General features: G+C 35.6%; 1 protein-coding gene across 2 annotated transcripts in view; it reads left to right on the plus strand.

Annotated features, from left to right (window-relative positions):
• PHIP (pleckstrin homology domain interacting protein) overlaps positions 1-14,193 on the plus strand; it is a 168,684-nt gene that overhangs the window by 145,996 nt on the left and 8,495 nt on the right. For both annotated transcript variants that reach the window (XM_066358978.1, XM_066358977.1), the window contains exons 30-35: positions 1,710-1,865; positions 3,446-3,566; positions 6,176-6,301; positions 7,837-7,906; positions 8,517-8,567; positions 8,997-9,146. In XM_066358978.1, the coding sequence (XP_066215075.1) occupies positions 1,710-1,865; positions 3,446-3,566; positions 6,176-6,301; positions 7,837-7,906; positions 8,517-8,567; positions 8,997-9,146 (674 nt within the window). The remainder of the gene's footprint in view (positions 1-1,709; positions 1,866-3,445; positions 3,567-6,175; positions 6,302-7,836; positions 7,907-8,516; positions 8,568-8,996; positions 9,147-14,193) is intronic.

The raw sequence follows: 14,193 nt of genomic DNA on the forward strand, positions 1-14,193 counted from the left end.
GCATAATTAAATGGAAATAAGTGGAACGAGTTGATGCTTCTCTTCTCTCTCTCTCTCTGTCTCTTTTTATCTCTTAAATCTCCCTCTTTCTTCCTCTGCCTTTCTATCTCTTTTTCAAATCAGTGGAAAAGTAAAAGCAAATTTTAATATCAATAGAGTATTTTCATCTCACTGCTAGAATAGAGCTATTTAAACCTTTAAAGTATCTTATTCAATTTAAAACCACATTACATGGCTTATATTCTGTTTTTATTTTTCTTGTTTAAAAGTTTAAGTTTGAAGTCATATGTCACTATTATGAATATGAGAGAAATGAAGGTAATTTTTTGTGATGTCTGGCATATTTCTTGAAATGAATTTGTGGCATTAAATTACTATTTGTTTCCTACCTAAATATATCTATCTGTATGTGGAGGGGTTGAACTTTGTTTCTATTATCTATTTGGATACATATATATAATGCATCCATTAAGTTTAATTGCATTTTATGAGGAGGAAAATTTTGTACACAAATACACAGTAGCATGTTGCCTGACTTGTGGTGAAGCAGTGGGTAAAGCATTGACCTAGAGCACTGAGGTTGCCAGTTTGTTCGAACCCCTGGGCTTGCCCAGTCAAGGCACATACAGGAAGCAACTACTATGAGTTGGTGCTTTCTGCTTCTTCCCTTCTCCCCCTTCTTTCTCTCTCCCTGTCTCCACCCTCCTTTCTTTTCCCCTAAAAATCAAATAAAATCTTAAAAAAAAATTAGTGGCGCCTGACCAGGCAGTGGTACAGTGCATAGAGCTTTGGACTGGGACCCAGAGGTCCCAGGTATGAAGCTTCGAGGTCGCCAGCTTGAGTGCAGGGTCGCTGGCTTGAGCAAGGGGTCACTCGCTCTCTTGTAGCCCCACGGTCAAGGCATATATGAGAAAGCAATCAATGAACAACTAAGATGCCGCAACAAAGAATTGCTGCTTCTCATCTCTTTCCATTCTTTCTATACCTATCTATCTGTTCCTCTCTCTCTGTCCCTGTCAACACCACAAAAACAAAACAAAACAACAAAAAACAACTTGGCTTTTTTTTTTTTTTTTTTTTACACTGTAAGTCTAGTTTAAAGAAAAAGTTACTTGGCAGATTTGTAGATTTATGTCATCACTAACCCCTAACGATTCATTCTTGTAAAGATTCAGTTAAAGATTCTCACAAAGATTCAGGCATGCATACAGAAAGCATACCTTCATCATTTAAGAGCAGTAAGCATAAGTATCACCCATCAGTATTCATAATTCTCTCTGTTCCTTTGTTTTAAAAAATTTAGACGTTTGAAGTATTATAGAAAATACCACTTTAGTTCAAAAGTGGTACCTTGTGTATGTTTTAACAAAGTATATGGACATTAAATTATGAAATGATTAGAAACCATTTATACTTATATCATTTTATAGAAATACTCTACTTCTGTAACTGGTGAAAGCAAGTTTTGGTAAGGTAAAAAAATATGAGAATTGTTTTTATAATTTTAAGTAATTATGATGTTTTGAAAATAATTTGTTTCATTGACCCTTGAAACATACTTTTCTTTAATGAAAATAAAGAATATACTTACCAAATCTTTATAAAATTATAATTTACTTTTATGACATCTACTCTACTTTCTAAAGATCACCTAAATATTAGGAAATTACTACATATTTTCACAAAATATGCATTTCTTTCTATTTCAGCTGTATTTCCTGAAGAATTAGGTACCAGTGTTCCTTTAACTGATGTCGAATGCAGATCATTGATATATAAACCGCTTGATGGAGAATGGGGTTCCAGTCCCAGGGATGAAGAATGTGAAAGAATTGTTGCAGGAATAAACCAGTTGATGACACTAGGTAAATGATAATAGTAGCATATCTGTCCAGAAAAAGCTGGCAGAAGCCAAAAGGGAGGAAAAATATGTATTATAATTCAAACAAAATATTCTTTCGTAATATCATTAAGTCAGTGGCTTTCAAACATTTCTAAGTGGAATTTAAAAAAATTAGTTCTTCCATTGGAGTCAGGTATCTAAAACAGTTATAAATAGGGTTGCTCTAGTTGAATTTAGAATGAGGGCTCCCAGCAATGCCAGGGGTGCTTCTGAACAATCTGCTTCCTCCAGAATCCAATTTCAAAACCTTTTATATGTTCAAGCTGGTATGATGTAAATTGGGAGAGAATGGCTGAAAGCTGAATTTTTCCCTAGCCTTGAATACATATACAGTATAAGAGAATATTTGTAAGGGGAGGAGAGAAATGGTGTATGACTTGCTTTGCCTCATTTAGAGAAAAACAATGATCACAGTTTATCCGAAGTACCTCTAAACTAGTGTGATGCCTCGTAGCAACCACCTCTTTCAGTAAGGAAACAGTTTTAAAGAGTCCAGGGAGCCATGTACATGAATAGGAAGAGCTAAAGACACAGGAGACACATATTGGACAATACTTTCTTCTAAAGTATTTTATAAAATACTAACACTTCATAAAATGTGTCTCATAAATATACACAGCTCACAAAAATTAGGGGATATCATACCACTTCATATTCATTTTGAAATATCCTCTAATTTTTGTGAGCAGTATATCTTAAGTAATTATTGGTCCTGGCTGGTTGGCTCAGTGGAGAGACTGTTGGCCTGGTGTACGGACATCCCGGTTCAGTCCCCAATCAGGGCACACATGAAACAGGACCATCTGCTTCTCTTTCTTTCTCCCCCTTATCTCTTCTCCTCTCGCAGCCATTGGCTCTACTGGTTTGAGCATTGGTCCCAGGTGCTGAGGATAGCTCGGTTGATTTGAGCATTGGCCCCAGATGGGGCACATGTGGGAGTCATATCTCCCCTCCACTCACCAAAAAAAAAAAAAAAAAATTATAGTAATATTTTAGGATATGAAGTTGTCATACTGTGTAAATGAGTGAAAAAAAAGAAAACGAAGAGTGACTTTAGTTACTAGATTTTTATCAGTTTATTATGTGCCATTGGGTCAGTAACTGAGTCAAAGACTTCTGGATCTGTTTTTTCTGCTTGCCTAATATTTCACAGTTTTACGTGATAAGCTTAGAGAAAGTCAAAGGTTTCAACATTTGAATGCAATGTATTATAGTGTTACTGATAGAATTACTGTCAAAAACATCGAGTCAGGCATGGCCAGGTTTTAATCAGAGGCATGTTTATATTCTTAAGTCAGATATGTATTATATTTTTTCTTCTAAGCAGTCTATGAATAACAAATATTTCTAGAATTTTGCAGTGTAAATGTATACATAATAAAAAACGAGACTTTTACTAGGTTAGCCAAACTGTTTTCTATGAAAAGACAATGGAAGACTAATGGTTATGTGGATCGAAACTTAAGTCTTAATTCAAGAATTGTCAATGAAGGATTTTAAGCAATACAAAAATTATAAACATATTTGTCTCATTTGTTTTAGATATTGCTTCACCATTTGTAGCCCCTGTGGATCTGCAAGCCTATCCCATGTACTGCACTGTCGTGGCATATCCGACAGACTTAAGTACAATTAAACAGAGACTGGAAAACAGGTTTTACAGGTTAGAACTGTTTGCTGTGACCACTACCAACAGAAAGCTAAATTATCCTTTCACCCATTTATTTATCTCCTACAGTAGTATTTATTAAACTTTTATGTACATAAAAATCACCTGGGGATTTTGTTAAAATGCAGAATCTGGTTGCATAGGTTTAGCATAATACCTGAGACTGCATTTCTAAAAAGTTACTAGCATTGTTGCTGGCACTGGTCTTGTGGACTACCCTTAGAATACGATTCCTAGATACAGATTTTCCTAATGGCTAAAACAGGCTGCTGCTCGCTATCTTCTTACTGTATTTTATAAAGCAAGCCAAAGTATTTCATTTTCTTCAGGATATCAAATTGAAATATTTTTTATTTTTTATAGAACAATATAAAAATTGTTTTTCCTATATTCAGTTTATGAATGCTTATGAAATGAAATTAGGAAAACAGGATATTTTTCATAGTTATAGGTCAGTTTGATATATACCTAGAATTTTTTTAAGATACAATTTTAATTTATATGCATCATCATCTTCTAGTTAACAATTTCTCTAGTTAACAATTTCAATAACTATTAAGTTCTAATCTCAGACAGGCTTTATAGGTTTATTCCTTAAAATATCTTGTCAAAAAGTGAGTTTAAGTCTAGTTTTTACATAATGAAATTATATTTGAACATTTCTTCTTTTTTTAATGACTTTTGCTAAACAGGGTAACATTTTAATTCACATAACATGGCATTAAAACTTTGTATGTTCAATTTTATATTACTGTAGTTCTTTACATTTTAATTTATTGAACTTAGGAAAGTTCTTATTCACATTTTATATTCATATTTTTCTAAATAAAATTAGTGCCTTCCATTCTTTTTGCTATTTTAAGTATAAATCTGATTTGGTTCTTTGCTATCAGGGCCCTGAAAACACTTTATTCCTTACTGATAAGAGTAGGGTTTCTCAGTAAAATCATTACTGGCATTTGGGGCTGTCCTCTATCCTTTAGGTGCCAAAAGCAGCCCTAGTTCTAAAACCAAAAACGTTTCCAGATATTGCCAAATGGCCAGAATCACCCCTCATTAAGAACCACCAGAATAAGAAAACTAAGATATTAGACTGGGGGTCCTGACAATTTTTCTGGTCTTGTTAGGTGGTTCTGCTGTTGCTTCATTGATATTTGTCAGAAGCATAGAGGAGGAAATCACTGATACTATGCTCCCAGCTATTTTACCCTTGCAGCACACTTCTTTAAATCTTTTTCAACTCTGTCAGAAGTTTTAACAGAATAAATGGAGAGGAAATTATTAACTCGATCCTTCTTTCTCCTAGACCCCTGTCCTTCTAAACCTTGGGAGTTATATCTAGTGCTTCAGGGATGGAAAAATACATGGAGGGTAACAGAAAGGATTATTCTTACACCACAGTTTTTGGACTTCAGCTAGAAAGATAAAGTTATGACATCTCCCACTGTTGTTGTAAATATACTTTTCCATAGAAATACTGCTGAATATGATATGATAATTGCTAAGGTACATTACAGCAATAAGATTTTTGACCTTAGCCTAGTTTCATAACCAATTTAAGAAAAATCTTTTGGGATACAATTCTTACATAAATTAGGAACTGCATACTTCTCTGATAATGGTTACAAACCCAGGTTATGTTCTTATTTTATACAATGGTGCTTCCAAGTGCTGTTTCACTGTTTCAAGCTTTTTTGCTTCTCCTTTACTGATTGGCTTCAGACTTCTTAACAGTTTCTGGTTTTCCTCTTTGCTACTACTTTTTTTAGCCTTTTATTCAACTGTCAGTTTGCCCTGCTGTTAATTTAATGTCTTATTTTACCTGCAGTTTTCTATAGGGTATCCTGAAGATGCTTGTGGTTCTATTATTAGAATGAGCCTTATGAATATTATTTTAAATGCACAGAAGTATTTCTGTACCCAGAATTACCAATTTTTATTATTTTATATAATTGTATTCTTATTTATGCATCAATAAGATTTTATGAGTGTTTCTTTCTTCATTTTAAGTAGGACCACATACTGGATAATATTTTAGAAATCGTCTTTGGATTTTTCTTTTACAACACCAACATTTATTCTAATATTGGTAATTGAGTATTAAAAAATAATTTTTATTTACTTACCTTTCTGGTAAACTAACATAGTTACCATGGTTTTATATTTTTATATCTCATAGGCAGGCTGTCAGCTTGTCATTTTTACATGCCATTTAATTACCAGTAATATAATTAGATTAAAATTGCTTCCTTTTTACATAAATAACAGATATGCTTATTGTCAAAAATGATACTGTCTGACAGGAATATGTAAAGTTAAAAGTAAAAACTTTATTTCTCTTCTGCTATTCTCCCTATACACTGTCTCTCTCCCTGAGAAGCACCTGTTTATGGTCTAATCCAGACATTCTGTGCAGATCCATAATGTTGCCTCACTTTTCTTCCCTTACACAAAAGGTTATAATTTTTTGAAAATAAAGTTTTACGGTATGAGTTTTTTACTTGATTTAAGACTAATTTGAAAAGTCACAATATCTTGGTTTTAAATTTTGTGCCTGTATTTCTAAATATAATGAAGTTAATACTTCTGTGCTTTGTTTAAAGGAGGGTTTCTTCCCTAATGTGGGAAGTTCGATATATAGAGCATAATACACGAACATTTAATGAACCTGGAAGCCCTATTGTAAAATCTGCTAAGTTTGTGACTGATCTTCTTCTACATTTTATAAAGTGAGTTGTTTTCCCACACTAAATTATAATTGTAATAATTAATGACAGTATTGTAACATGTCAAATGTAAAAGACAATCATTTTTATATACACAATATGAAGTGCTGTGCTATATACATAGCTCCATTCAGAATATGAAGCATATAATGTCTGTCAAAGTAGTATTTAGTTCATTGGCTAATATTAATTATAGACTCTTAAGAGTTATGTTCTACAGTTTACATAAGCAAACAGATATCCTTTTCTAAATCCAGTTGTTGGACGATGATAATAATAAGCATTTATTGAACATGTAATGTTTTACTAAAACTGTTCTTCTAAGCCAAATAATCTTACATGTGGGAGAGATTATTTGTAATTTATAGTTAAGGAAACTGAGTCTTTTAGAGATTAACTTGTTTGATTTTCATAGTAAATGAACATCTGCTATTTGATTTGAGAATCTTTCATTTTAACATTATATAGTGCCTCTATCAAGTTTATAAACAAGTATTTAAGGAGTCCTGCAGGAGAGTAAATTTAACTTGGAAGATGATTCTTCTTTAAAGTCACATTTACTTCCTCATTCATTGATTCCCATAACTAATGTTTTTAAGGCAGCTGCACTTTTATTTCCTTGTCTTATGGATTTTTTGTAATCATAGAATGAATTGAGCCTTCTAAATTGAAGCTGGAGGAATGAATCATATTAAGGTTCTTTATATTAGATAATTATTTCTTGTTAAGAAGACACAATGTATTTCATAATTTAAATATTCAGCTGCTATCAGTGTTGTTTTTACATGAAGGAATTACTGAGGCTTTTTTGAACCTCTCCAGCTTTATTCTCTTACACAACATAATATTAGGGTCCCTTTCCTTGGCATTAGTTTATTTTTTTGTTATGGAATGCAGGTAATTACAACATAAAAACTAGAGAAAATTAGTAAGATAAACTTTACGCCCTTTCTCTACCTTATTCTCTAAAGAATCTATTGCCTTGCAAGATGTTTAGGGGCTATTGTTGTAATGCTTTTGCTTCTTTTCAGTAAAACTGATAATCAAGAGTTTGTTATCCTCAGAGGTCTCTTTATAAAACCTGGTAAAAATAGCTTGTAATACTATCTACAAAGTTTTTAGTTTAATTTTATGTGTTATCTGTATACTGCAGAAATAAACATTATCAGGGCTGAGAGTTATAATGTCAAGAGATAACTAAGGGCAAAATTTTAGGGACTTAAGAATGAAAGAAAGAAGGAATTGGAAGATAGATACATAAGTTTCCCCTTGTATACTGAGTAATGAAACAAGGCATCCCAGGCACAGCAATGACCTAAGCAAAACCTGTAGGTAGGTCAAAATTGAATTGGGTTTGGTATAATGAAGTAGGCTAGAGAAGAGGCTCCATGTAAGGTGGAGGGGCATGGTCAGAGGTGGCATCAACTTATGAGAGAAGCCTCCAGCTTTAGGTTTTATTTTAAAACCGGGCTCTAGTAACAGATTTAAAGGAAAACTATCATGAATATCTCATGTGCTAACATTTCCTTGTTATTTAGGGATCAGACTTGCTATAACTTAATTCCACTCTACAATTCAATGAAGAAGAAAGTTTTGTCTGACTCTGAGGTATTTAATATTTTATTATAATTATTACATTGGTCTAGTCTTACTCTGTATAAAAAAGGAAACATACACTTAGTTTTCCGATAAATGCTGTTAATGAAAATTTAAAAATGGTTCCATTTGTTTTTCATGATTATAAAGAAAAAATTTTAAAGGTAGGAGTAGGAGGAACTTTTTAGATTTGCTAAAGTTTAAAGGAGAAATTTGGTATATAGACAACTATAGAGTACAGCTGACACTTGATCAGTTTTGGGGTTAAGGATGGTGATCCCTTGAGCACCCCAAAATCAGAGTGTAACTTGAACTCCCCCAAAATTTAATTACTAACAGCCTACTGTTGACCAGAAAAGCCTTACTGATAACATAGTCTGTTAACAAATATTATCTATGTTATATGTATTACTCACTGTATTCTTACAATAAAGTAAACTAGAGAAAAGAAAAATGTTCAGGCAATCATAAAAGAATATACAGTTGCAGTATTGTATGTATGTATTGAAAAAAATCTGTGTATTAAGTGAATCAGTGCAGTTTAAACCTATGTTGTCAAAGGGTTTGCTGTAATAATGAGATTTAGAATGTTTAATAAATTTGATAAATTCTTGCTTCAAAGGAAGAAGAGAAAGATGCTGATGTGCCAGGAACTTCTACTCGTAAAAGGAAGGTAATGCATTTTTTGTTGTAGCAGAACTACTTGATGTGAATTAAAAGGTATCTGGAGCACTTTTTTTTTTTTTTAAAGATTTTATTTATTCATTTTAGAGAAGGGGGGAGAGAGAGGAGGGGGAGGAGCAGGAAGCATCAACTCCCATATGTGCCTTGACTGAGCAAGCCCAGGGTTTCGAACCGGCGACCTCAGCGTTCCAGGTCGACGCTTTATCCACTGCGCCACCACAAGTCAGGCACTTGTTTTGTTTTTAAAGACAGATTTTTACTTCCAAATAAGTTCCCACACAAAATGCATAGTTTTTAGAACTAAGTGAATGATATTTTCTATTATATAGTTACTGTATATTACCTAATTATTCTAAGACTACATTAAAAATACAGAATTTGTGTTCTTTTATTAATATTTTGAACATTTCTATTTTAGGACCATCAGCCTAGAAGAAGATTACGTAACAGAGCTCAGTCTTATGATATTCAAGCATGGAAGAAACAATGTCAAGAACTGTTAAATCTCATATTTCAATGTGAAGATTCTGAGCCTTTCCGCCAGCCAGTAGATCTCCTTGAATATCCAGTAAGTATTTTGAAAATATTTTCTTTACCTGTTTTGCTTAGTATCTTATTCATGACAGTTTGCTTTTTAAATTGTGATTTTTTATGGTTTAGTTTATTTCGTATTTCATACATGTTCTCATGATCTGTTTGATATATAGAGCAAAATAAATTTTGAAATGTCTCACCTATAAGTGACTTCAGAATTACTTTATAAAGTCACACAATAAATTAAGTCTTAGTACCTTTTACTAATATTTTGATTTTAGTAAAAACAGTGTACTAGTCTATCTCATGTACCAAATTTGGTATAAATAACTTGGCCATTTACAGAAATTAAATTCCTTATTAGTGGAAGACCAAAAGGTAGAAAGAAGAGAGACAGGCTAAGTAGTGCATGCTTTTTGCCTTATATATTCAACTCTGTATACTGGAGAAACTGACAATCTAGAAATGCCATATATACCACCAGAAAAGCCTGCTCTTCCTAACCAGTGGACTAGGAAAGGGGCAGCCTAGCAACACAAAAAACTGACAGATAGTAGCTGCTTTATTTCAATCAATACCATAGAAAAAAACTGTGGCCTTACCCCTTTACCGCTTGGAAAGGCCAGTGGAAAGCCATCTATCTCCATGCTTCCCAAATACCAGCCTAGAGACTTCTACCCGCAGTTGGCAGTAATGAGGTAACACTGCCCTACCTCACTGGGTGGTATCAGCCGGAATCCCAGTGGAGAGTCAGGACTTGCACTTACTGATCAGTGATAACAAGGCCACCCATAGTGTCATTGGAGCTCATGCAGTAACAAAGGTACTCCCTTCCACCCTGCCCCGTATCATTGGAAGCCTGGTAAGGAGCTTGAACTCCCTATCCCTTCTAGCAGTTTCAAGGAGCTACCCCCTCAATCCTCAATCATCAAGTGGAGGCTGAATAAAACCTGGACTTCCATCCCAACCTGTGAGTAACAAGGTAGTGCCCCCTTTTAGCCCAAAGTGTGGGGTCAGAGTAGGCCCACTAAAACACAAAATTTTAAAAAGATCCAGTTTGAGATTTAGTTTAGACTCGTACCACGGAAGTCTCAAAAAAAATGAGATGAAAGGAAAGTAGAACTATAAAACAGTAAGTAAGATAAAAGCTCACTGAAAAGAACAGAGGAAAGAATCAGATATGATTTTAAAAAATAAGGATAGGTGAGGTTTCTATACACTTAAACTGGTATAATGTTGACACTGATATATTTTGATAATTATGTACATATTAATAAAATATTTGGGAACAATCTCTTATACAATATATATAGAGAGACTCATGAACATTATAGAGAAATCAAATGGAATTCTAAAATTTGTTCAGGTGACCCACAGGATTGGAAAAAAGTAAAAAACAACAAATCAAATAATAAAATGACAGATATAATTGAAATCATACAGTGTCTTTCAATCATAGTGTAGTCAAACAAGAAATCAGCAAGAAAAGTAATAAAATCTCTAAGCACAGTATACTTCTAAATAATTCATGGTTCAAAGATTTATATGAAATAGAAAAATACATTGACTTTAATGAAAATGAATAACAATATATCAAAATTTATAGGACACAATTAAAGCAATGCAGGGAAATATATAACACTAAATAGTCCATCAGAAGAAGAAAGTATCAAATCAATAATCCAAGCTCTTCCCTCAAGAACCTAGAAAAAGAAGGATAAAATTAACCAAAAGGGAGCAGAAGAAAGGAAATATTAATAGCAGAAATCCATGAAACTGAAAACAGAAGAATAAAGAAATTTCATAAAACCAGAAACTGGTACTTTGAAAACATCAAAATTGACAAAACTCTTAAGATTTAGAAACTAAAAAGAGAAAAGACACAAATTAGTAATACCAGGAATGCAGTAGGGGATATCACTACAGACCCTGCAGACATCAAAAGGATAAGAAAGGAACACTACAAACAACTCCACACATAAATTTAACATTCTAGATGGAATGGTCCAGTTTTCAAAGTACAAACTGCCATAATTCATCTGACTGAATGGATCATTTGAATAGCTCTGTAACTAGTAAGGAAATTTAATTTGCAATGACAGCTTTCAAAAAAGAAATCTCTTAAATCCAGGTATCTTCACTGGAGACTTCTACCAAACATTTAAAGGTTTAACATAAGCCTGATTAGAGGTGGTGCAGTGAATAGAGCATTGACCTGGAATAGGGTGGTCCCAGGTTCTAAACTCCAAGGTCACCAGCTTGAGTGCAGGCTCATCCAGCTTGAGCCCAAAGGTCTCTGGCTTGAAGCCTGATGTCACTGGCTTTAGCAAGGGATAAGTGGCTTGGCTGGAGTCCCCAGGTCAAGGAATGTATGAGAAGCAATCAGTGAACAACTAAAGTGAAGAAACTATGAGCTGATGTTTCCCATATTCCTTTCTTGTCTCCCTGTCTCTCCCTCTCTCTCTCAAAAAACCCAAAACAAAACAAATTTTACACAATCTCTTCCACAGGTGGTGAAGAGAACCCTTCAATTTATTTGTTTATTATATTTTATTTTGTAAGAGGAGGGGGGAGATAGACAGATTCCCACATGACCCAACTGGGATCCATCTAGCAGCCCCATCTTGGACTGATGCTTCAATAACTGAGCTATCTTCAGCGCCTGAGGCTGACGCTCGGCCCAACTGAGTAATTCTCAGCGCCCACGGCCGTCACTCCAGCCAGTCAATCCACTGGCTGTGAGATGGAAATAGGGAGAGTAGGGAGAGAGGGAGGGGAGGAGAAGCAAATGGTCTCTTCTCATGTGTGCCCTGACCCAGGATCAAACCTGGGACATTGGCACTGGGCCAATGCTCTATCCACTGAGCCAACTGGCCAAGGCAAGAACACTTCAATTTATGAAGCCACTGTTACGCTGATAACCATAACTAGACAAAAACAGTATAAAAGAAAAAATTTATAAATCTTAATAAAATATCAGCAAATTAGAATTAAGCAATAATGTAAAAACTATTTTATACCATGACCAAGTGGGTTTTTTCCCAGGGTTGAAAACTGGTTCAGTATTCAATAATCAATCAATGTAATTCATATTAAAGGAGGAAAGTCACATGATCTTATCAATGTGGAAAAAGTATTTGACAAAGTGAATTGTCTCAAATATATGTACATGTTGGATAAAATAGTATGGTAAAGTCAGCATGGTGACAGGAGAAAATAAGAACAAAGCTTGGGCCCTGGCCGGTTGGCTCAGTGGTAGAGCGTCGGCCTGGCGTGCAGGAGTCCCGGGTTTGATTCCCGGCCAGGGCACACAGGAGAAGCACCCATCTGCTTCTCCACCCCTCCCCCTCTCCTTCCTCTCTGTCTCTCTCTTCCCCTCCCACAGCCAAGGCTCCATTGAAGCAAAGTTGGCCCAGGCGCTGAGGATGGCTCTATGGCCTCTGCCTCAGGCGCTAGAATGGCTGTGTTTGCAACAGAGCAATGCCCCAGATGGGTTGAGCCATCGCCCCCTGGTGGGTATACCTGGTGGATCCCAGTTGGGCGCATGCAGGAGTCTGTCTGACTGTCTCCCTGTTTCCAACTTCAGAAAAATACACACACACACACACACACACACACACACACACACACACACACAAGAACAAAACTTGGAAAGAAGTTTATTACACTCTCAGGTTCTAGGGAGCGGATCACCCAATGAATGCCACTTAGCACCATAAGAAATCACCGTGTTTTGATCAGGTGGCAGAATGTAGGAGCAAGGGACACACTTAGGCCAAACACTTTCTTTTTTTTTTTTTTTCTTTTTTTTTTTCTCATTTTTCTGAAGCTGGAAACGGTGAGAGACAGTCAGACAGACTCCCGCATGCGCCTGACCGGGATCCACCCAGCACGTCCACCATGGGGCGATGCTCTGTCCACCAGGGGGCGATAATCTGCCCATCCTGGGCGGCACCATGTTGCAACCAGAGCCACTTTAGCGCCTGAGGCAGAGGCCACAGAGCCATCCCCAGCGCCCGGGCCATCTTTGCTCCAATGGAGCCTTGGCTGCAGGAGGGGAAGAGAGAGACAGAGAGGAAAGCGCGGCGGAGGGGTGGAGAAGCAAATGGGTGCTTCTCCTATGTGCCCTGGCCGGGAATCGAACCCGGGTCCTCCGCACGCTAGGCCAGGCCAAACACTTTCTTGGGGTTTCTAGGAGAGAGACAAAGCAGGGCAGCGTAGACAGTATAGGATTGGCTACTTGGAGTAATCCCAGTAGGACATAAAGAGTTAGATAACTGAAGTGGTTATTTTCCGTATAAAAACATGTTCCCAGCGCAGCCCTTTGCTTTCTCTAAGAATTGGCTAACCCTGGGAAGGGCAGTGTCTTCTATGGTCTCTAAGCCCCTCCCCCCAACACACACACACACACACACACACACACACACACACACACACACACACACACGCCAGAGCATCAGTAATACAGAAAATAAGAAAATAATAGTTAATATAATTGGCCCTGTGATGAATGGGTGCCAAATAGACAGAAAACTGGAAGTAAAAATGAATTTCCACAACTTGATAAAGAAACATTTATTATACATGTATAACCTACAGCCAACTTCATGCTTAATCATGAAAAAAATGAATGTTTTCCCTCTAAGATTGGTAATAAGGCAATCATGTTCATTTTTACTGCTATTCTATATATAGTAGTACTGCAAATTTTAGCTAGTGGAATAAGACAAGAAAGGAAGTTAAAGGTATGCAGATTGTTAAGGAAGAAATAAAACTTTCTATTTGTAAGTGGCATTAATCCTGTTTATGAGAAAACATTTGATCATATTTAAAGATGGTTCAGGCCTGACCTGTAGTAGCTTATGATTATATTTCAGTGAATAAACAGCCTTTAGAATTTATAGGTAGCATCAAGCTTGGGTTTTTTTACATAAAACTTGTAGTTATAGAGCTGAGATTTTTTTCAATAGTTAAGTACCTATATTTCAACACAACTCCACCATTTAACTCTTCCACAAGGGGAGAAAAAAGGCAGACTTACTAGGTGCTTGAATGAGAAACATCCTTTATTGAATACAAGA

The sequence above is a fragment of the Saccopteryx leptura genome, chromosome 1 (assembly GCF_036850995.1).
Source record: "Saccopteryx leptura isolate mSacLep1 chromosome 1, mSacLep1_pri_phased_curated, whole genome shotgun sequence".
NCBI lineage: Eukaryota > Metazoa > Chordata > Mammalia > Chiroptera > Emballonuridae > Saccopteryx > Saccopteryx leptura.